Source organism: Mercenaria mercenaria, chromosome 14 (genome assembly GCF_021730395.1).
Source record: "Mercenaria mercenaria strain notata chromosome 14, MADL_Memer_1, whole genome shotgun sequence".
In the NCBI taxonomy this organism is placed as follows: Eukaryota; Metazoa; Mollusca; class Bivalvia; order Venerida; family Veneridae; genus Mercenaria; species Mercenaria mercenaria.
This window is the reverse complement of record NC_069374.1, coordinates 9,758,770-9,782,069: the sequence shown is the minus strand read 5'-3', so window position 1 is coordinate 9,782,069 and position 23,300 is coordinate 9,758,770. Positions and strand designations below refer to the sequence as shown.

The 23,300-nt window shown below is 37.0% G+C and overlaps 2 protein-coding genes across 2 annotated transcripts; one reads left to right on the top strand and one right to left on the bottom strand.

Annotated features, from left to right (window-relative positions):
- Positions 1-206: 206 nt before the first annotated feature.
- Positions 207-1,993, bottom strand: LOC123527978 (zinc finger and BTB domain-containing protein 24-like). The gene is made up of 2 exons (XM_045307720.2): positions 1,542-1,993; positions 207-1,248 (listed from the first exon to the last, which is right to left on the bottom strand). Exons 1-2 carry the CDS (start codon positions 1,750-1,752, stop codon positions 443-445), a joined length of 1,017 nt encoding a protein of 338 aa, XP_045163655.2. The 5' UTR covers positions 1,753-1,993; the 3' UTR covers positions 207-442.
- Positions 1,994-10,379: 8,386 nt separating this feature from the next.
- Positions 10,380-19,341, top strand: LOC123526349 (uncharacterized). The gene is made up of 6 exons (XM_045305473.2): positions 10,380-10,922; positions 13,037-13,173; positions 13,681-13,805; positions 14,916-14,980; positions 15,137-15,424; positions 17,426-19,341. The coding sequence occupies exons 1-6, from the start codon at positions 10,727-10,729 to the stop codon at positions 18,598-18,600; spliced, it is 1,986 nt and encodes a 661-aa protein (XP_045161408.2). The 5' UTR covers positions 10,380-10,726; the 3' UTR covers positions 18,601-19,341.
- The last annotated feature ends 3,959 nt before the right edge of the window (positions 19,342-23,300 follow it).

The window sequence follows — 23,300 nt, the reverse complement described above, 5'->3', positions numbered from 1 at the left end:
TCTCACGATTTGATAAAAGACACTGTGTCTGAAATCATTCGTCCTCCACCTCTAATTCTTGTGGGGAAGTTGGCAGTTACTTGAAGAGAACAGGTTTGTTTTGGTACAAAATCCTGGAATAATGGTTATAATTAGGTTAACTGCCTGCCACGGCATGAAAAACTGTTGAAAAACGACGTTAAACCCAAAACAAACAAAAAAGAAAGTATCGTTTTCCAAGCGGGATTTTATAAATATGCATGTCTTATATTGCATGTTCATTTTATTTACTATATGAGTATATGTATAATTTCACGTAAAGCATTATAATCTTCATTACGCAGTAATTTATGCAGTTCTTACACCAATGGTATCCAATTAGCAAAAGTTATCGTATCATACAAGAAGTGATTAATTTCTGAATTGTTTTCTTGTAGATCTACTATTTTCTGTAGTGAAAATCTCATCTTACACTCCGAAGCGAAAATGCCGACGTTCTACGTGTTCCTCTGGAGTTTAGAACATTCCGTGAGTACGGTTCATATCCTGATACTGGACTATATCCTGTCAGTCTATCGGTCACGTGACTTCCTGTATCCCAAAATTCTTTGTCTACAAGATATTTTGGTTTCCTGTATTCTGTCAAGCCTGATCTGGTCTTGAAGGATTTTGGGGTTTCTGATCGACCAGCGCGTGATACAGCTTCCATCCGGGAACGAATAAAATCATTTTCCGCTTCTTCAACGAAGTGTGACTCTGTACCAGTTTCTATTGTTCTGGACATTCCCATTACGTTGTCGATTGCAGAAATGTGTCCAGGGTCTGGCGTTGGTATACTTGGTTTATTTCTATTTTTCAGTAAACTTACTGACTCCGTTAGGCTGTGTGAATCTTTCTTTGGATTGACAGTAGATTTTGTTGCACCTTTGATATCTGGTAACTTATTACTTTGCACTGATTTTGAATACTTTACACGAGATTCTTTAGTCTCGGATTCTGCTACTTTGAAACTTTGACCAGTTCCAAACGATCTGTCAACATCTAGCGGGTCAGACATGTAACTTTTAAGAGTTTTAGGGATCCTATGAAAGGTTCCAACTGTTGTTTGGGATGTTTCACTAGATTCGGATACAACATCCGGCTGTCTGCGTTTCTTTAATATTGAAAACTCTTCCAGTCGCGGCTCTCTGTGCATTTTGTAATGGGCTATCATCTGATGTGTTGTTCTGAATCGCTTTCCGCATATCTGGCATACTATAGGCTTGTTTCCTGAAATGTTTTCAATAACGTTCAATTTATAGCCGTTACACACAGATCTGCCTTCAAAACGGTTAGTTTAATTTAAAACTTATGTATACATGTAGCACTGGGTTAATTAAAACAGAGTTACACTGTAGAAGCACTCTAGATAACTTCATAAGGGAGGGTGTGGGGACCAGAACTGCAGATGTAAGATAGAAATCGATGTTTGAGGAAATTTCGTTTTGAACAAGTACACGTAAGACGTAACCGAGACATCTAAATAGTATCACTTGTGTTGTGGTTAATATGAAGAAAATTACCAGTATGCGTGAGTGAAATATGCCTTCGCATGTCGTCTATACTGGAAAACCATTTCCCACAGGTTTCGCACTTGCGCAGGCGCGTGTCCGAATTGACGAGAGAGTTTGGATATCTTGGAATTTTTTGTCGTCTGCTTGTCGTCTGGTTCCACTGTAAATCTTGGCGGTCAGCCTGTGACAGTTTATAAAACCGACCATCTCCTTGAACCATTGAAGAAGTTAGGAACACAAATAGGACAGTGAAATAGATAACTTTGCACAACTACTCCAAAAAGAAAGATTAACAGTTATACAATTCCACACGAGAATATATCTGTTTTAATAAAATTAGTCAATTCAAAACACTGGATAAAAATTGAATATATACATGCGTTCAACTCTTAATGCATTAATGCTTTTGTTAATTTTAGAGATTATTAGAAAGTCTCGATTTCAAATAGACAAATAGGTCTCCAGTGATTGCACACGGCTTATTCTTTTTGTATGTCCCGGCTCGTTTATTTTGATTACTGAAGAACAAAAGGGTAATATTACCTGAAACTTAAGTCAATTAATTGTCATTATTACATTACAATTACAGTCAAACATGTGTTAAAGACCGCAGCCGAAAACATTTCACTACATTTCCTAACAAAGGCCACTGTCCCCCCCCCCCTCCCCCCCCCCCCTCGTTTATCAATATTTAGCGTAGATTTACCCAAATTGAGAGACCAAGGGCCATCAGAGGCGACTATTTTCATATCCCAAGGATGGTCTTCACAGACAAGTTTTACTGTATGTCTGTTTTTTTGTTTACCACTGAAAATTTAGTACAATTTACAGTCGAGACCTGCCGTATATTAATTCAAAACAAAGGAATGTTTTATATCAAACTGTAAATACAAAGTTGCGTGTTCGTTCGACTGTTTGAAATTTTTCAGTATTGATGTGTCTTTCTCGTCAAATTGAAAATCCCTTCCTCAAAGAAGACCTCTCATGACAAGTAATTATATTATAACGCGATCTTACGTTTTGTCAAATTCTGAAGGTTTTGAATATGCTGTGAACATTTCAGTACTGAAACATAATTTATAATTGAATTTCATGGGCATTGGTGCACATAAGAAATTCATTGTCAAATTATAAACCTTATTTCTGGTCTCGTAAAATTGCAGATTTGACAGTAGACACGGTGCCTATACCAAGTGACTTTTATGGCTATGTGTGGGTATAAAAAACATAAACAGTCGTCGATTCAGGTAACATTTTTCATGATAACTTTCTTAATCCTGCACCAATTTTATTCAAATAAAGACGAGGGCCCGGCCATAAGAAAGATACAATCACGGCCCATCAGTTTGAAAAGAATAAATTCGTATTTTTGTCGAAAAGTGCAGCCGCGCATTTTTTTGTCAGATTGCCGACGTGCTATGTGTGGGTGCATTCTGTTAAAATCGTTTATAAAACTCTTAAAAATGCGTTCAGCGACAGGGCAAATGGAACCGAGAATGTAATTTTACCTTGTTTGACAGTTGCAAAATGATCGTTAAGAAATATAGCGTATTCCTCTCGTTTTTTAAATAAATAAAAACATGCTATGTGTGGGTGCCGCTAAATTTATGCTATGTGTGGGAGTAAACTCATAAAAATGATACCGTTGCTTTAGATACTTGCACTAAGTGAGTTTTAACTTACTCGTATTACATTCATAGAAGAAATGAGTATCCATCTAGCATAACTGATCTTTCTTATATTTATTTAGAAAGTCGCTGTGTTATAGAGAATAGCGCGTCAGATTCATTGTTGTTATTGATTACGAGCGCGTGTTATCAAACAATTTTGTAGGGATAACGCATGTTTTTTCGTGTTATAACATCTGCAGAATCTCGAGGGATTGGTTGGTACCCGAGCCCGTTACGGCGAGGGTACCAACGATTCCCAAGGGATTCTAAAGATGTTATAACACGAAAAGAATATGCGCTAACGCTATTCTAGCATAAAACGCGTAAAAAACGGGAAAATGAATATATTGTTCCTCAATGTCATTGAACTTCCATGAAATGCGCGGTAAAGTCTACGTTGTTTTGTCACGTTGACGTCATTTCATTTTGAATTATCCGTTTTGGGGCTGTAATCAGGTAATGCGTTACGCTCTGCCATGGAACGTGCATATATATAAAGGTGTTATAACAGCACGTGAGCGCGAGAATCTCTCTGTTAACACACGTTTTCTCTCCTGTTAAAACACCCCCGAAAAGTGACAATAACAGCAGTTTTATGCTAGAATAAACGTTAAAACTCTGATATATGTTTGAAGTAAAATTTATGAAAAAGTTATTTCCAATCTCCTTCAGTTGTGTTGAAGTGTTTTTTTTTATCTTGATGCATAAACAACGTTTTTCATAAACACGCAATTGAATCAGTGTCCCTAAGGTAGTTTTAAAGGGCAGTATGTGTGACAATATAGTGTAGAGCATAGATCGTAGCCTTGGATGCTGCTCCATTGTAAATTCCACTGCTCACCTAGTTCGTGGTTAGTTGCAGCTAAAATGGCATTTATTGTAGCTTTGCGCTATACGTTTGAAACAACACAAATTACTACTACTTCAGGGTTGTAGTTCAAACCACTTTTCAAGCATAAAGAAAGGGCTTCAATCCCTCGAACGAAAGTAAAGTACCTGCGGTAGTGCATGTAAAAAACTGCTATTAAATTCATACCACACACATAACACATGGAGTCATTTCATCAGAGTCGCTAGCCTATTTAAGAAATAATATATCTCATCCAGTGATTTGTCGCTGAATAAATCATTGTTTGGAATTCAGATGCAAAGGAATTATATCACGAGGGCGCAGTCTTGTTAGAATGAATGTAGGCGCTTACAAAACCAATCTGTAGCGCGTCTGTCGCTAAAAGTACAGCCAAATAATTTTAAAGAAACACTCAATCAATTACATTTCTTGATAATTAAAATTTCAGTTTGTGATTTTAGAAGAGTTCGTCACAGGTCTGTTGTGAGATAATTTCTATCATAGCTTTTGCTTTTTTGTGTTGGTTTTGTAAGCGCCTACATTCATTCTAACAAGACCATTGCAGAAAATAAGGCTCCAAAGAAATTATCAAACAAATTAAGAATAAAATTGTATGTTACGAAGGGGGTGAACTGTCCAAGGAACTTCTCTTAAAATGATCTAACAGACATAATTTTACCAGTATTTTGATTGTCTTCTACTTTGTTAGTGATAAAGGACACTCCATTATACTTATCAACTGTGACCTGCCTCCGTGGTCGAGTGGTTAAGGTCGCTGACTTCAAACCACTGTAACCTCTCATTGATAGAGGACCGTAGGTTCGAGCCCCAGCTACCCACTATGTCTCTTTTTGTGAGAAAGTATGCAGTTGCTTACGGAGGATGGGAGTCTAGTATACTAGAACTTCCCAGGAACGATGGTTAGGTGAACTGCCCGCCTCATATGTCATAATTATAATTATATTTGAGTTGTAAATAATTATGTATATGGAATTCATTAAATATTTGTGAAAATTATGTTTGTCTTACTTTCCCCATATATATTGTATATCACCACTGTTCGTTTATATTATGTATATGTGTGCCACCGTTGGCTTATAGCCCAGTGGAATATATTTGAATAAACTTCAAACTTCAAAAACTTCATATGACTCCGACTGTTGAAACAGGGCGTTGAAATCAAACGAATAAACAAACAAACTTACTGCATCACAACATACATGTCAGTCCTAATATTAGTTATATTCACAGACGATATTTTGAACATTGTTTATATACAAAATATTTTCAATAGTAAAATGGGTAATCAGGCAAGTAAACTCTCCATGCAATATGATTCACCTTGTTGTTTGGCACGGAAGAGTTCACCATATTGTCTTACCTTTTTACTGTTTCTGTATATAAACTTTTGTCAAAATATCATTTCTTAACTATGTGTTTATATTTTCGTGTGAACAGTTAAGACGCAATACTGACGTACAGTGATCTAAGTATGAATAACGACTCTGATGAAATGACTCCATGTGTTATGTGTGTAGTATGAATTTAATAGCAGTTTTTTACATGCACTATCGCAGGTACTTTACTTTCGTTGGAGGGATTGAAGCCCTTTCTTTATGCTTGAAAAGTGGTTTGAACTACAACCCTGTAATAGTAGTATTTTGTGTTGTTTCAAACGTATAGCGCAAAGCTACAGTAAATACCATTTTAGCTGCTAACCACGAACTAGATGAGCAGTGGAATTTACAATGGAGCAGCATCAAAGGCTACGATATGTGCTCTACACTATATTGTCACACATACTGCCCTTTAAAACTACCTTAGGGACACTGATTCAATTGCGTGTTTATGAAAAACGTTGCTTATGCATCAAGATAAAAAACAACACTTTAATACAACTGAAGGAGATTGGAAATAACTTTTTCATAAATTTTACTTCAAACATATTTCCGAGTTTTAACGTTTAAATAATTATGTTTGATAACACGCGCTCGTAATCAATAACAACAATGAATCTGACGGGCTATTCTCTATAACACAGCGACTTTCTAAAAAAAAAATAAAAAAGATCAGTTATGCTAGATGGATACTCATTTCTATGAACGTAACACGAGTAAGTTAAAACTCACTCAGTGCAAGTATCTCAAGCAACGGTATCATTTTTATGAGTTTACTCCCACACATAGCATAAATTTAGCGGCACCCACACATAGCATGTTTTTATTTATTTAAAAAACGAGAGGAATACGCTATATTTCTTAACGATCATTTTGCAACTGTCAAACAAGGTAAAATTACATTCTCGGTTCCATTTGCCCTGTCGCTGAACGCATTTTTAAGAGTTTTATAAACGATTTTTACAGAATGCACCCACACATAGCACGTCGGCAATCTGACTGAAAAATGTGCGGATGCACTTTTCGACAAAAATACGAATTTATTCTTTTCAAACTGATGGGCCGTGATTGTATCTTTCTTATGGCCGGGCCCTCGTCTTTATTTGAATAAAATTGGTGCAGGATTAAGAAAGTTATCATGAAAAATGTTCCTTGAATCGACGGCTGTTTATGTTTTTTATACCCACACATAGCCATAAAAGTCACGTGGTATAGGCACCGTGGTAGATCTGTAAATTGTGTACTTATGTGTAACATTTTTAATATAGATAATGCGTAGCACCGTTATGTCACCCGTCCCCGTCAGTAATATTTGTTATGTTTTATAATGTTTCTTAATATGTTGTACATGTATATGTGATGAGAGGTAAATAAAATTGTTGCCTTATAACCGGTATCGTGTTTATTGGCCGGTAAGGTATGGTGTCGGTATAAAGGTACAGACTCAAAGCAAAATAAAAGAAGGAATCTCCTCGGACTTTACATGGGGGTTACTGGAATACCGGATATTTCAGATTAGTAAATAAAACTGATTTAGCACAAAATTAATCGTTTCGGCATGCATTGATCGTTTTGGAATGATTCCAAGATTTTATAAACATGATTTCTATATTAATGTAGCGTCTATCCTGGCCTGTAAGGAAGCCGTATGGCTGATTTGTGGAATGTCGCTGAATCTGTTCAGCTGTTTCAAAGAAGATATTTTTAGGACAAACGAGAGGAGGGATGAGGAGCAGTGGGAGGATGGGCGCGGCCGGGATGGTGTGGAGAGAAGAGGAGCGGAGCGGTGGAAGGGGGAGGGGATGGAAGGGAGCGGAGAGGAGCGGAGAGAAGGAGAGTGGATGGTGAGCACCTTCATCCATTATCAACAGCTGAACCATTGCTGTATCATTAAAGCAAATCCACAAAAAACCTGTTAGATATTTTTGCAGTATGTTTACCTATGCACGTTAACAAATGATGTTTATTGCAAAATATGTAACTGCGTAGAGGGTAATAAAGTATTAAATGATTAACTACTTTGAAATGTTTTGTTTATCAAAAAACACCAAGCGTCAATAATTCTGAAATCGTGGTAAATATAGTGTGTCCATAACATTCCAAATTTAAAAAATACCTAGCGGGCAAGGAAAGTTTAATTGGGGTCATAAAACCACGGTTGGGTCACGTGGTCGTTATCATTACGCCGCCGCTGTGTACTTGCATTTCCCCTGCAATAAATTTGACAACTCAATATAAATCAAAGTAACTTAACTATGTAGGCTACATATATAACTACTGAAGCTACAATAATTATGGTAATAAATCAAGCCTCCAACACAACTAAATAAATTAGATGATACTAGAAATGATTTGAAATCAAACTGGTTTTAAGTCCGACTATTTTGACATTAGTACCATTTTTTGAAAGTATTCATGTCCGAATTTCAGATTTATATTTTTTTTTAAATTCAGACTTTTAGAAGTCTGTATTTTGTGCAAAATATGATTGTACATTTTTAAAAAGTATAACAGTTTTGTCTAGCTGTGGAATCTAGGTGGAAATATTAACCTACCCTACCCCAACCTCACCACACGAGATTAAAATGAAGAAAGAATGCTGCCTTAAATAGATTTCAGTGTCTTCAGCTTTAAATGGTTTTAAATGTTTCAAAGCCAATATCAATGCCCAAATATGAGATGCTTATTAATGTTTTAGTCAGTATAATTTGAAACAAAAGTGTTGTATAAAAACCTGTAATTAATCTCTGATAGATGAGGATGTGCTTGTGAACTGCAGCCTGTGGAATTTTGTTCGGGACAAGTCCAGATATTGAGTTTGTTGATGTAGCTTTAAAGCGCACAAACAGTGTGTTTGGATATTTACACAAATTATACATTAAATATCAGATATCCATTCTGTTTGATACAGTAAACACTCATTTAATGACTTGCCGGTTAATACCATAAGAAATAAATTTAGAAGTATTTTTCTCTCTTTTTTCTTCTTCTTTTACTTCAGTCTAGCAAACCCTGTGTTGAACTGTATACCGGTCAATAGCAGTAACTATGGACCGCCGATTTATGCCAGGAGTCATGTAATCGTTACTTTTATATGTTACTGTGATTATACATATATGTATGGGGATTTAAAATATGTTCCATCTTTGAATGAGTACTTTTGTACCGCAGTGCCAACTTATGAACCCCAAAATTTCAGATCAGGTTGAATAATTATTGAGTATGACATAAAATAAGACCGAATTCCCACTACTGTTTACAGGCGATTTCTTTAGCGTGATTTATGCGATACGGAACGTTTGATACATGCTTTAGAGGGTACAAGGATGCTGGATAATTACTGCTACTTTTTATCACCATTTATTACCAACTTATGAGTGGATTATTTAAATTTTAGAAAGCTTGGCATGAATCTGGGAGATTGTCCCTGTTTAAAGTTATAACAGACTGCAGACTACATCATCACCAATAGTGCTGGATACCAAAGCAGAACAGTGTACCGTTTTATTACTTTGACAACAATAAGTAGAACTTTAGGACACTTTTCTAAGTAGTCAAAGGCCGTGAATGTGGTGTTAGTGTTACCATATCAATAATAACTGTAATAATTGCACAAAATGATATTTGATGATGTGTTAGATAACATAATATCATGTATTATCATTGTACTGTCATAATATATCTGTTAACATGCACACACCTGCGTTGTCAATCCGCTAATTTTTGACATGTTTTGCATGTACCTAGCATAAAGCACTGGGCAAAACTTCTGGCTTGTACGGCTTAACTTGTCAATATCAAACACCGCCACTGACCTTTGATAAAATTGTCAAAATAGTTGAAGAAGAATTTTAGTCTACTGTGTGATCATATTATATTTAAATACCGAAATATATAGAAAACACAACTTCTTCTTCTTGGCATTTTTTTATTATTTATTTGACGACATCCGATATTTGAATATGAGTTGGTATCAACACTACTAACTTGGTTAGCCGTGTCCCATAAGCGGAGGCACTGGTCCACTTGTAACACTATCTCATTACTGATCAAGGGATCGTTAGTTCGAGTCCCAGCTCCTCCAACTAAAATTTGTGGCATTCGGGTAAGAGCCCCGTATATGGATGATTTCCACATGACACGCTAAAAAGACGAGAGAGTTTCTGGATTCGGAGCTGTTCTTCAACTAAAACTGCTAACAGTCCTATGGAGGAGTCGATCCGTTTTCATAGAAACATAAGCATCTGTGTAATAATGGTGAATGAACGGTTTGAACATGCAACGTACAGACAGAGCGGTCGACAGGCTATATACTGGCGCCCTTCTATTAGTCTATGGAGAAGTTCTGGTATTTTTTTTTGTAAGTTTTTCTTTTCTTCCCAATGATATGATTTAATAAAACATGGCTACGTTAACATGTCGGGGGAAGAAGTTGTTGATACTATTTAGATATTTTACATCTGGAACAAGCATGTAAATTGTTTTTGATAATCCTTTTTAATGTATATTGTTAATGAAAAAAAAAACTTTAAAAAAATATTAAGTACACGGGGGAAACGCCGTAAGAAACAGATCTATATTTTCCCTACAAAAATCTTTGTGTTATTTTTGTCTTATCTTTGGCTGTCCAGACTTATTTGTTGATATTATTTACATGTAATGATTAAGTATTTTCATGTACGAGTACGTTAGGCCAGGAAATGTTTTTCTTCCGTTCATTAGCCAAAGGCAAGCAATTGACGTTTTGTTTAAGTTGTTTAAGTTGTCGATAATATATAAACAACAAAAGAAATTAAATAAGTGACCATTTTAGCATGGTAGTTTTACCAAGTATCTTGTATTTGGTCATCCACGGTTATTATCTGTCCGAAACCGTTCCCGCTTGTACGTTGACGACAAGGTGACGTGAATAAATGCCTTTAGGTGACGGAAAATATCTGACGTTTGTCAATGAATGAGCAATCAACCACGCACAAATCAAAACCAACGGAAGTTTTTATTCGGGACCGGATTACTAATTCATGCTGTATATACAAAAGAGAATTTTCCGTATTGTTTAAACCAATAAGATCCAATTCTCTTACTGTAGCGTTCTGGAAATAACAGCTTAACCAAAAATTATTTATATAATTTTATGAAAATTTATTTAAAAAATCGGAAAAAAATACTTATGTAATATGACTTTATGTTAACAAAAACTATTTCTTAACATATTCTGAGAAATTCAGTGAACTACAAATAAAAACTGTGATAATAATAATCAAAATAACGAGCAAAATGTTTTCATTGAAATTAATATCAATAGCAGCTCTCGTCGGTTATATAACAGCTTTTCCGTCGGGAGCACCAGCAAATATTTGCGGACGATATGTACCTGGCGGACACAGAAACAGGGACACTCCTGTTGGGAATGGACCAAAGACAGGACCATATAAACTGGACGTTCAAAGCATCGGAAATGGTTTATTCACAGGCAAGAACATTCTTTACTTATTTTTGTCATTTTCGTCCATCAAGAATAGTTTAAGCATTTCATTATCTGTATATTACCTTTGTTCTGGTAGAACTACATGTGAGCCGTGCCATGGGAAAACCAATATAGCGGCTTTGCGACCAGCATGGATCCAGACCAGCCTGCGCATCCGCGCAGTCTGGTCAGGCTTCATGCTGTTCGCTTTCAAAGCCTACTGTAATCAGAGAAACTGTAAGCGAACAGCATGGATCCTGACCTGCGCTGGTCTGGATCCATGCTGGTCGCAAACCCACTATGTTGGTTTCCCATGGAACGGCTCATGTATTAGCTAAAAGGCCCCAGTTACGATGCTTGTGGTTGTAAGGCCTAAAAATAAGATTTTCAAAACTACGAAGGATACGACCTGTGGAATAGCATACACTTAAGGAGAAGCTTGCCGGTCAATAGAAAAAAAAGTATTGTCCGACGTCTGAATGACCGAGAGTCAATATATAGTTTTGACTATTGATCGGTACGCCATTCAACATGTATTTTATTTTATGACATCAGATCTTTTCATATTTTTTTCTTCAAGTTTGGATTTTAGCCCATGCAGCGAAATTCAGTGTTGAACTATAGACTGGTCAATAGTTAAAACTATGGACTGGCGGTATATATAAAGGAGTTAAGCAATAGCACATTATATTGTACACATGTTTTATAGTTTCTCTCCGGTTCTTAAAGGTCCTTGAGTAACATAAATCCTCAGGCCTCAAGCTTTACTATCAACACTTTTTTTCAATATTTTCTCAGCAGTAAGAGATTTGATTGGCTGTTTTATGGCAACTTTAAGATTTAATATTTATGAAGACTATCTAAAGAGATCTCAACTTGGGAACAAAGTTGAGTTTAGAATGATCTAAACTTGAGAATAAAGATAGATTTAGAACAAGAAACTCGGTGTAGTCTTGGAAACATATCTAAATTTAGGATAATCTTTACTTAATCGAAGCAGCTAACGAAGCTTGATCTAGAAAAATATCAACTTGAGAACGAAACTGGGCTTGGATAAAGAGAAAAAAAGTTAGTCTAGGATAATCAAAATCATCATTGAAAAGGCATCATTTGGACATATGTTTTATTTTTGAAAGACAAAAAGGTTTCATGTAAGCATTTCAATTGAGACGCATATTTGATTTACATCACGTCTAAGAGATAGGGCTGAATTTCCGAGCAATTAGTCCATATGAAATACGGGAAATGTGATGATGGGCCTAGAGTACAAAGAATGTGTTAAATGTGGATTATCAAAGTTTCACGTGCATTTCATTTATAGTTGCCTCCACCACAATTAGTAATATAATTGGCAATAAAACTTTCTAAACATGTCGTATACAGCCGTATTGGTCGGTAATAAAGTCAGAAGATTGTGAATAAACATGTCCTTGTGGTTGTTTTTTCGGCTTTTGATGTGGCAAATGTTCAACATCAAGGACATGCAAGGACACGAGCTTCCCTTGTTCTTTCATTCTGACTCCCCTTTTTTACAGAACATTTCAAAATATTTATCACGTTAATTAAGTAGACATTGGGTCATCGGTGTAAAGATGTTCCTTTACGCAACTCTACCAGTTAATTAAAGACAAGGTTTATATTGCCGGTACATTGTTTAGATGTGAATTACTGTATACATTATGATAAACAGTCTGAAAAGAAAAAGAAATATGTTTCACTGGTACGGAGCTACAGTACTTAATGAGTAAAATTTGACTGAAACCACTGATGATACACAAATGAAAAACAAAATGCGTTTATATTCATACGCATAGGAACAGAATATCTTTAACTCGGAGAAAACCAGGTCTTACGTAAATTTTTCACTTTTTACTTTTGACTAAGCCATTTTGTATCCTCTTGGTGAATGATATTTAAATCTTACATAAAACGAACATGTGTCGTTTAGATTCGTCCTTCTATGAAAACTTAAACTCCATGTACCAGAAGGGACCATTGATACGGCGTTTTTATTTCCACTAGCAGCCTGAACCCCATTCAGTGTTTGAAACCTTGACCTTCAGTGCGTTAACTTTACAAACCGAGAATGGAGAGTAATCTGTTTTGTTTTACCTTTACAGTAACATTACAATCTACGACGTCACTTCCCTTTAAGGGTTACGTCATACAAGCTGTACAGTCATGGAAAGAACTTCCCGACGGGCCGTCAGACATTGTCGGCAATTTCCAACCCGACTTCCAGAGGGGGCGATATCAGGTTAGTATACGAATTTTCCAAGTGACTTTGAAAATGAGGACATAGCACGAAGTTCTCGTGTGATATAAATAGTACTAGTACTTGTAATCTATAATAGGTCAAAAAGCTTCCAGAGAAGTACTTTTTTATATTCTTTTTCGTATTATAAGTATCTTAGTATACGTAAAGTATGTTAATGCAATGAAACTGTGTTTGCTTCTCGACACTGCTTGAGAAAAGTTAAACGGCATTTTCTGTCCCACTCTATAACGACCTACAAATGAAGAAGAATTAATTATTGTTGATACTAGACTTTTAATCTTCATCATGAAAATCTCGTGACGGAATCATTTGCAATAAAAACAGTCACATTATTTGAAGGTTTTTGTTTTGTTTTCTTTTTTAAGTTGTGAATAAGGCTAAACGAAAAACGAAGAAATGCATACATATACCATATGTAGACTAGACAATGCTTCACCTAGTCAATACAGGTCAACTGTTTGTTTAAACTGAATATTTTTATCTCAGGTTCGATCTTGTGGTCAGATGGGAGGCAGCAATGTATTAACCCACACTTCAGGAAACGACAAAACACAAGTCTCGGGAACATGGCAGGCCTCGGGGAACCTTCCAGACCCAAACGTCAAATTTGTGTGAGTGAAAAAATAACACTTGATGTCATTTATAATTAAGCAAGCAACATATGCGTATAAAGGGTGTGTAAAAAGTTCATTCTTACCGGGAAAGTATTTTCAGCCTGGCATATAGGATTATACATATAAATTATTAAATTATCACATGTCTTTGAATAGTTCTGAAATATTTCTGTAAACCCCAACAAGATATTTTGTTATTAGTAAATTCATACAGGTCGACCTTTGAAAACAAACGAACATAACTTCATTCGGTGATCATAATCCTCATATTTTATGTCAGACCCTTAATGTGTAATGAAGTTCAAATAGATATCCTGAACAGTTAAATTGATACACTGCGACATATATATGTATGCTGTACATAGCGTCTGCAGAGGCCTGGAAGTACTACCAATATGAAATCAAGTGATTGTTACCATTTTTACAGTACAAATAATAAAATTTGCAAGGAAAAAAGCAGACTTTCTATCATATTAGTGCATTCATCTAATCTTGTTCAAGATCAAAACACATATAATCAGGCCTAGTATTCAGGTATAAAGCAAGAACATGTCTTTTTTATGAGATTAAATAGTTGTTTGTTAAAGACGAACGCACTTTCTACACAACTAAAAGCAACTGATAGGTATAAAGGAATTATATATATCTTTAGGTCAAATTCAGACCCATTATTATCACAGATAGTGATTTTATAAGACTTGAAGTAGTCTCACTTGCATGCTCGAGAATGACGTCATTTTCTCGTAACGTAAATAGTTGAAAGCGCCAACCTGGAACAGATGGAACTAGTCATTTCCAGCCGAGCCCACGGCATACCTCCCCAGTATCCAGTCTAGGCCGATGCTGCTGGAAACAATACCAATTTAGGTAGATCACCCAGCGCTGAACGTAAGTCAGAATATCAGCTGCGACAGGGAATCGAACACGGATCGATGGCGCTGTGACCCATTCTGCTAAACAATGCGTCACTGACTCCCTCTCAATTAAAAATTATTTTCATGTGTATAAATGGACGTTGGCTTTTGTACAAAATTTACTTATATAGTTAGGATTCCCCCTTTACATATATCGCTTGAGCGTGAATGTTTTCATATCTTATAATTGCAGTGCCACAGTCGTACGGGATTTTGACAACTTCTACGTCGTCCATTCCGGGCCTGTTAACATACAAGGTAAAGCAATTTTCAATATTTATGACCGATTACAAACAAAAAACATTTTGATTAAAAGAAAATAACTTTCATTAATGTTTTTGCTAGCATGCTCACTTGATCATTGTGTGATTTAATGCTTCTATCTTTAGATAATTTTGCTCAAAATTATTTCAGACGGATCTGTTGGCGGAACAACCGGAACAACCTCTGTTAATACTGGTACCCTTTCCACCGGAAGTGGAAGTGGAGTCAGTGGTCAAGGGCAAGGTTTTGGAACTACCGGTCAAGGCTTTGGAACAACCGGTCAGGGTATTGGAACTACAAGCCAGTCTTTTGGAACAAGTGGTCAAGGTTTTGGAACTGCTGGTCAAGGCTTTGGAACGGGTGGTCAAGGATCCTTCAGTACCAGTTCCACTGATCTAGGCGGGTCTACTTCATTCGGTGGCTCAAGTGTAAACACAGGTGCGGATATTACTGATCCTTTAGGTGGAGGTATACCGGTTATATCAGATGCCTCAAACACCCCCGAACCTATTCAGTTATTTACACCTGATCCACCACCACCATTTATTTTGCCAAACGGTCAAGTTTCAATTCATTCTTTTGATAATTCAGCTCAATCAGATCCTCTCGTATTGCAAAACACTTCTTCAACCTTTTCGACATCTGTGATGTCAACTGGTCCTGTATCATTTACTTCACCGACGATGTCGACGTCAGTTTTGTCTACTCAGGATCGCGTGCTAACAGTTTCCCCTACTGCGCCTTCCGGGTCATTTGTATCATCAGTACCGCCATCTGCTAGAAATTCCCCTACGTCCTCACCTACTATGTCTTCGTCATCATTTTCATCCTCATCATCAATGATGACTTCCGCCAATCCAACGTTTGTATCTTCGTCATCAATGACATCAACTTCAGAAAAATCCATCGCAACGTCACCTACCGTGTCTTCTTCATTATTTTCACCCTCTTCATCGATAACTAAATCTGCTGATCCAACCATCTCACCAAAACGTTCTTCGCTCATTGTGTCAGTTTCAAAAACAACAGATGGTATCCCAGATAAATCTGCCTTATTAGGTCAAGGCACATCACCTTCCGACATTACTTTGGATATGAAAACGTTATTAACACAGTCTCCAACAGACTCTACAAGTTCACTAACAAGTGATTCTAGCTTGTCCTCTCAACCGACGATGCCACCTTTGAACGTTATTGACATGTCAATGAGCAGTTCATTTATCAATTCGAACCCTTCCACAACGGCATTTGATACAACGAATATGCTTGCAAACATTCCACCCACAGTAGCAAATGCGGTTAACATTGAAATCCCTCCAGAAACTCCTAGCGATCCAACAATTAATATTATACAAATCCCGATCTTACCTGAGGGACAGACTGCCGCTTTGCTCAATGTAACCAATGGGGAGGTAACTCCGTCAAGTCTACGTCGCTTAGCTGGTATAAGACGGTTTGAGGGACCAGCTTTGGCTAACAGTCGCAGATCTGGAGGCGGTGAGTTCGATGCACTGAATGCCATAGTTGTCGGGGGAATTGGGGCATATTCTCTAAACTAAATACATGTGCGGTACAGGTGACCTGTGTTGAATGGGATAAACGCATATGTGGTAGTTACTAAAATGGGACAAACTTACTATTTTAACAAATACATATGCGATGCAGGGGCTAGTGTTGAATGGGACTGACACTGCGGTAGTCATTAAAAATGGTACAAAATATTATCTTAACAAAATATATAGGCGGTACAGGTGGCCAGCGTTGAATGGGATTGACACTATATATGCAGTAGTTAAGCAAATCGTAGGTGGTGCGGACGGCCAGTGTTGAGTAGGATTGACACTATATATGCAGTAGTTAACCAAATCGTAGGCGGTGGGTGCGGCCAGTGTTGAGTAGGATTGACACTATATATGCAGTAGTTAACCAAATCGTAGGCGGTGGGTGCGGCCAGTGTTGAATGGGATGGATACTGTCAAACACAATTGCTGAATAACGGAGAGGCATGAGGCATGAATGCTGGGATATGTAGAAGCATGATTGATAGGACGTAGGGAAACCACGTGACCTTAGTCATCAAATCAGAGTGGCTGGATAAAAATAACAATTTAAAAAAAAATCTAACAATAGATATAGAACATTAATTTTGACGTTTGTATATGATGTATTATATAGTCTTATACCTATAGGCATTAGTCTCACTTTGTAGAGCTGTATGTAGCATTGTAACCTTACTTATAATCTGTCATATATCACTTGATATAACATTGCTGTTTGTCCTATAATGCTTTTTAAGTTTTGTTTTTAAAGAATTTTCATGTTCGTTTGGTTTAAGTACTTTTTAAGGAAACTATCAATTGTCTCAAGTGAAACAGTAACAGTTGTAGCATTGATTTTGTTCGGCCAAAATTCTAATTCAATTTCCCTGCTATATTTCAGGTTCAATGCCGGGTCAAGGTCAAAGCAGTTTCGGTCAAGGTCAGGCAACCTCAACATTTGGGCAGACGAGACCACCATTTACAGCAATGGGAAATCAATTTAGTGGTTTCGGAGGTCAGTTTGGGCGTCCAGGTGGCATGCCACAAGGAGGTATGTTTGGTGGTCCACGATTTCCTGGAGGAAGCCCCTTTGGAGGTCAGTCGTTTGGAGGTACAGGTTTTCCCGGGGGTAGACCAGGGGGCATGAGTATGGGACAATTCGGGGCCGGTCGGCCTGGACAATTTGGTGGTGCAGGAGGCATGCCATTTGGACCTGGTTCTGCTGGAGGATCAACTTTTGGTAGCCAAGCTGCTGGACAAGGTCAGTTCAGTCAGGGAGGTACCGCAGGTTCTGGTTCTACTGGGATGACGGGACCATTTGGAGGTCAAGGTCAGACTCAGCCAGGAGGTCAAACAACCCAATTTGGTGGTCAAACTACGATGTTCGGAGGCCAAGGCCAAACCCCCTTTGGAGGTCAAACGATGTTTGGTGGTAGGGCAACACAGTTTGGACCCAGATCTCCAGGTCCATTTGGTCCACAGTTTGGTGGAAGATCATTTGGTGGGCCAGGAACATTTGGTGCTGGAGGCCCTGGAATGTTCCGTGGTGGACCTGGATCATTTGGGGGTCAAGAGGGTCCTTTTGGAGGGGCATCAAGATTCCCAGGTCAAGGAACCGGTTTCGGTGATAGTTTTGGAGCCGGAAGCCCAATGGGATCATTTGGTTTTGGAGGAGCTGGACCTCAAAGTGGATTTGGTGGTGCAGGACGATTTGGTGGTGCATCCGGGCAATCGTTTGGTTCCTTCTCAACAGGAGGTCAAACTGGGCCCTTTGGTGCTGGTGGTAGTCAGGGCACTGCCGGTACTAACACCATGCAATTCGGTTCCGGTTTATCACAAGGTCAAGGTCAAACAGGATCTCAAGGGCAAATGAACACCCAAGGTCAAAGCATGTTTAGTCCCCAAGGACCAACAGGTACTGGTGCCGCACAAAGTGGTGGATCATCTGGGTTTACCAGTTTTGGTGCGGGAACCAGCAGTTTCAGTACAGGGTCTGGTTCCGGAAGTTCACAAACATTTGGTGCTGATGGACAAAGCACTGGTAGTGGGCTCGGCGCCTTTAGTTTTGGCGGGTGAAATAAAAAGATTTCCGTTAGTTATTTATAATTCAATAATGTTCAGAGAATAATCTTAGTAATATTGGAACATTAAACAACGAAAGAACGAGGTCAAAAATGATGAGGAATACATGAATATCCAAAATATGTTCCTTTTAACTAAAGAAAACTCAAGACACTTCAAAGTGCCAGTTAAAAAGATTTGTTTATAAGAGTTTGGGCATTTTGTCGCCAGTTCCTCTCTCAGGGTAAAATGTGAAAACTTGGATAGTGTTGCTTAATATTGTAAAAACATGCGAAGTAATGGACACAATCTTCAAGAATACCTGCTCATCCTCGTTATATTTCTGAAAATATTTATTTTATATCATGAGCATTATTATTTTCCATACAGGTATGATTTGGTGTAAATAAATGCTTTGATTTGATTCAATATCGCGGAACTAGAATGACAGTTCAAATGCATACAGGTTGAGCTTGTTTTTTGAATTTATGTTTGTGAACTTTGGGGGCCATAGAAGTGGTCTGAAGGTTACATAATAATACATTACTTCAGGGCAAAAACTGGTTTACTGCTTCTTTATGTGAATTTAGTTGTCCCGTTTTTGCACTGAGGTGTTCATGATATGAAAAACATTCATGTTGCCATCTTACACAAACTTTTTTTATAGTTTTTTGTAAATATCATATTCATTATGACTTGTAAAGATTCACTGTCTTGTTAAGTGTAATAAATAAATAAATAAATCTTTAAAACTGACATTTATCTTATTCATGTCCCAGACTGGTTCTAGCCACTAAAGACATAATAAAGAATTGTATATAATAAATAAATCTTTAAAACTGCCATTTACATCATTCATGTCCCAGATTGGTTCTAGCCACTAGTGTAATAAATATAGATATTTCTATAATAAATAATTCTTTAAAACTGCCATTTATCTTATTCATGTCCCAGACTGGTTCTAGCCACTAAAGACACAATAAAGAACTGTCTATAATAAATAAATCTTTAAAACTGACATTTACTTCATTCATGTCCCAGATTGGTTCTAGCCACTAGAGTAATAATAAAGATATTTCTATAATAAATAATTCTGTAAAACTGCCATTTATCTTATTCATGTCCCAGACTGGATCTATTCACTAGAGTGGTAGTAAAGACCTGTCTACAATAAATAAGTCTTTTAAACAGACCATTTATTTTATTTATGTCCAAGATCACCACTTTGCCAATAGAGTGACAATAAAAATATTTGTATGTATACAAATCTATGAAAGTAGTTCGCGCCACTAACAATTCAGTGTTCAAATTTAATCCATTTCCAAGGGTGCATAACTCTGCAACTGACCATAAAATATGCCATGCGCATCTATATTAATGATGGTCACAAGTATTAAGTTTCATCGAAATCCCTTTTAACCCTTAAAGGCACATCGGGTATAATGACTGTTCGCACATTTAGTCAAAGGCCTATACTCTGCAATTCTTGGACTAATACTGAAAAAACTTGTCACACACAACAACATTTCATGGTGATCGTGTGTTTGAAATTTAACTGAAATCCATTTACAGCTGTGGTAGAAGTACGCACCACAGTCTACTATTTGCTAAAAATTCAAGGTATGCCTTATATAGCTAATTGACCATGTGGTCTCCATATCATCTCCCAGTCATATTGATCCAGTGTCACTCACCTTGCCAAGGTGGCTCAGTATTGCTACACCAGACTGGTGACCCTATTCCGCTCACTTGGTCAAGGTGGTTCTTGATTGCTCACCTGCCCTTTGTGACCCTTTATATTTGTATATTGCTCATCTGGCCAGGTTGATCTTATAAATTAAATACTAAATTGATTTGTTTATATAGTAAAATACAGTAGAATTTTGATATTTCGACAGGAAAGGCTAATATGTGATAAAAGAAATTTTACATTTGTGACTTTTCACATTGAATTTATTAAACTCGTTGAATAAACTGATAAAATGCTCGGCAGAGCCTCGCATTTTATTATTTTATTCAACTTGTTTAATAAACTCAATATGAAAAGACACTCATGTAATATCCTCTAATAATATATGATCTGGCCATGATCATAGTTGGCCCTATCACTTGACTGACAATTATGGCCTATATCCCTTACGCAACTGTTATAGACATAGATTGCTCTCCTCACCACGATGGTCATGTATTGCTCCCCTGACCGTCACGACCCTATATGACTCGGCTAACAATGGTAGCCCTAATCACTCCCCTGAACTTGGTAGCCCTAAATTGTTCTCCTGTCAGCAGACCATGGTAGCCCTGTATAGCTCACCGGACCATGATAGCCCCATATTACTCACCAAGCTAGTGACCCTATATCACCTAACCAAGGTGGCCTTTATATCGTACTCAATTGTGATGGCCCTAAAATACTCACCTGACAAAAGTGGCCCTATATTGTTCACTTGATGAAGATGGTGCTATATGGCTCATCTGACTGCAATGGCCTTAATATAACGTTGTTCTGACCATGATAGACTAGAGTATATCACTCGCCTAAATATGGTGGCCCTATATTGCTCATCTCTAAGTTTGTTGGCATTATATCACGTATCTAAACCCCTGAATTAGTACAGAAAATTCTTTTTTAAAACCTACCACAGACGATTTTTCTGTGTAGAATGGCTAATCACCCCATCATATTGGTACACTTAATTCTGACCACTGGCTTTTAAGGAGAAGATTCACAACATTCTCTAAACAGCCATTATATGGAAAACTTGTCAAGTAAAAATATTTTAAACACTTCTCTTTCTGTTTCCTATTTATTTTCCTTTTTGCATTTTATACAAAATATAATAAACAGTTTCTCAAATAAATTAATTCTTAATAAAAAATCTAAACACCCTTGAATGGGAAACAATATAATTTATGAGCAGTGCCATGAGAAAACCAACACAGTGGCTTTGTGACCAGCATGGATCCAGACCAGCCTACGCATCTGTGCAGTTTGGTCAGGATCCATGCTGTTCGCTTTTAAAACCTATTGCAATTAGAGAAACCTTTAGCGAACAGCATGGATCCTGTCCAGACTGTGCAGGCTGGTCTGGATCCATGCTGGTTGCAAAGCCACTATGTTGGTTTTCTCATGACGTGGCTCATATATATAAATGCATTCTAACATACCGTAACAAAGTTTCTTTTAAATCATATACATATAATAATGTGCTGTAAGTGAAACATTTTCATCAATATCAAATACCTTAAAGCAGCAGCCTCCAGACTATTATCCAAAATTTCTAGATTTAAATGGTGCTTTCAACAGTTAGATAGTGTAAATTTGGGGAAGTCTACAGTATATAGTTACAAAAATGTTTCATAGTCTGTGAAATACGATGGAAAAGTCTTTAAAGTGATAATCAAGCAATAAAAGTATAATACTTAATTGTGAATTTCAATACTTAATGTACTGATGTTGTTTTAGGTTTGTTTAAAAATCATTTTAATGTTCTGATGTTCATCAGTTTGCAAGCCCCTTTAAAGAAATGATATACATGTACATATCATTCACTGTGTAACACAATTATATAAATGTGAATAAATGCTAAATTCAAGAAAAGGCTCAAATGGACCTAAGTCACTCACCTTGACCTTTTGAGCTTTCTTCTGGCCAAGTTTGGTGAACATTCATTAACAACACTTCTTTTAAAAGTTTTTTCTATTTCCCCCGGGACGGCCCTAATATGCAAGTATTCCAAAACCCAACAAAAGGTGCTACAGGTTAAGATCCATTAAGTAGATCAAGAAGTAGATGTTTAAAGATTTTTTCTATTTTTAGCTCAAGCAGTTCCTAAAAGGGATTAAGTGGAGCAATTTTGAGCAATGTCATGAGAAATACATGAGAAGATGCTATAGACAAAGTATAGGGAAGATCAACTGAGAAGTCCACTAAAGGGGAACAATTTAAAGCTTTCAATATTCTTACATCTAGTGGCCATTTAAACTGGTCAAGCAGAACCAACTGAACAAACTTGGAAAAGGTAAATAAAAGGATGCTACAGAACAAGTTTGGTGAAGATCTATCTACAGTTCATGAGAAGTTGTTTAACGTTTTTTTTCTTTTTTTAAGCTCAAGTGATCCCTAAGAGGGGTTAAGAAATACCATCTAAATAACCTTGAGAGAGATCAACACCAGGGTACTACAGACAAAGTTTGGAGAAAATCTTTCAAGCAGTTCATGATAAGAAGTCATTTTAATATCTTTCAAATTTAAGAAAATGGTCCATACAAGGATGCTATGGATTAAGTTTTGGTGAAATCTATCAAGTGGATCATGAGAAGAACTTTTAAAAGATTTTTTTATCTTTACTTCTGGGACAAAGAAAAAAAGCAGAAAAATTTGAACAAATCTGAAGATCCATCAAGTGGTTCATGAAAAGAATTTGTTTAAAGCTTTTTCTATTTTTAGCAGATAGCGCTCTAAATGTAGTCAAGCGGAACCATTTAAACAAACTTGTGACTGGTCTATACCAGTATTTAACAGACCAACTTTGATGTAATGCCAACCGGTAGTTTCAGTGAAGATGTTTGAGTAAAAATGTTGACGCAGGATGACAGTCTACCTGAGCATGACCATCCATCTGTACTAACAGCTAACCCTGAACAAAGTTCAGGCGAGCTAAAAAGGTTGAAGAAAAAGTATACTTCTTTGCTTACAGTATACTGCTGCATAA

Excerpts from the sequence above, each read along its gene's own strand:
- LOC123527978 (XM_045307720.2), bottom strand. The coding sequence starts at position 1,752 with ATGGTTCAAGGAGATGGTCGGTTTTATAAACTGTCACAGGCTGACCGC. Across the intron at positions 1,249-1,541 it reads TATTTCACTCACGCATACTG|GAAACAAGCCTATAGTATGC; the intron begins GTAATTTTCTTC and ends AAAACATTTCAG.
- LOC123526349 (XM_045305473.2), top strand. The coding sequence starts at position 10,727 with ATGTTTTCATTGAAATTAATATCAATAGCAGCTCTCGTCGGTTATATA. Across the intron at positions 13,174-13,680 it reads TCCAGAGGGGGCGATATCAG|GTTCGATCTTGTGGTCAGAT; the intron begins GTTAGTATACGA and ends TTTTTATCTCAG. Across the intron at positions 13,806-14,915 it reads GACCCAAACGTCAAATTTGT|TGCCACAGTCGTACGGGATT; the intron begins GTGAGTGAAAAA and ends TTATAATTGCAG.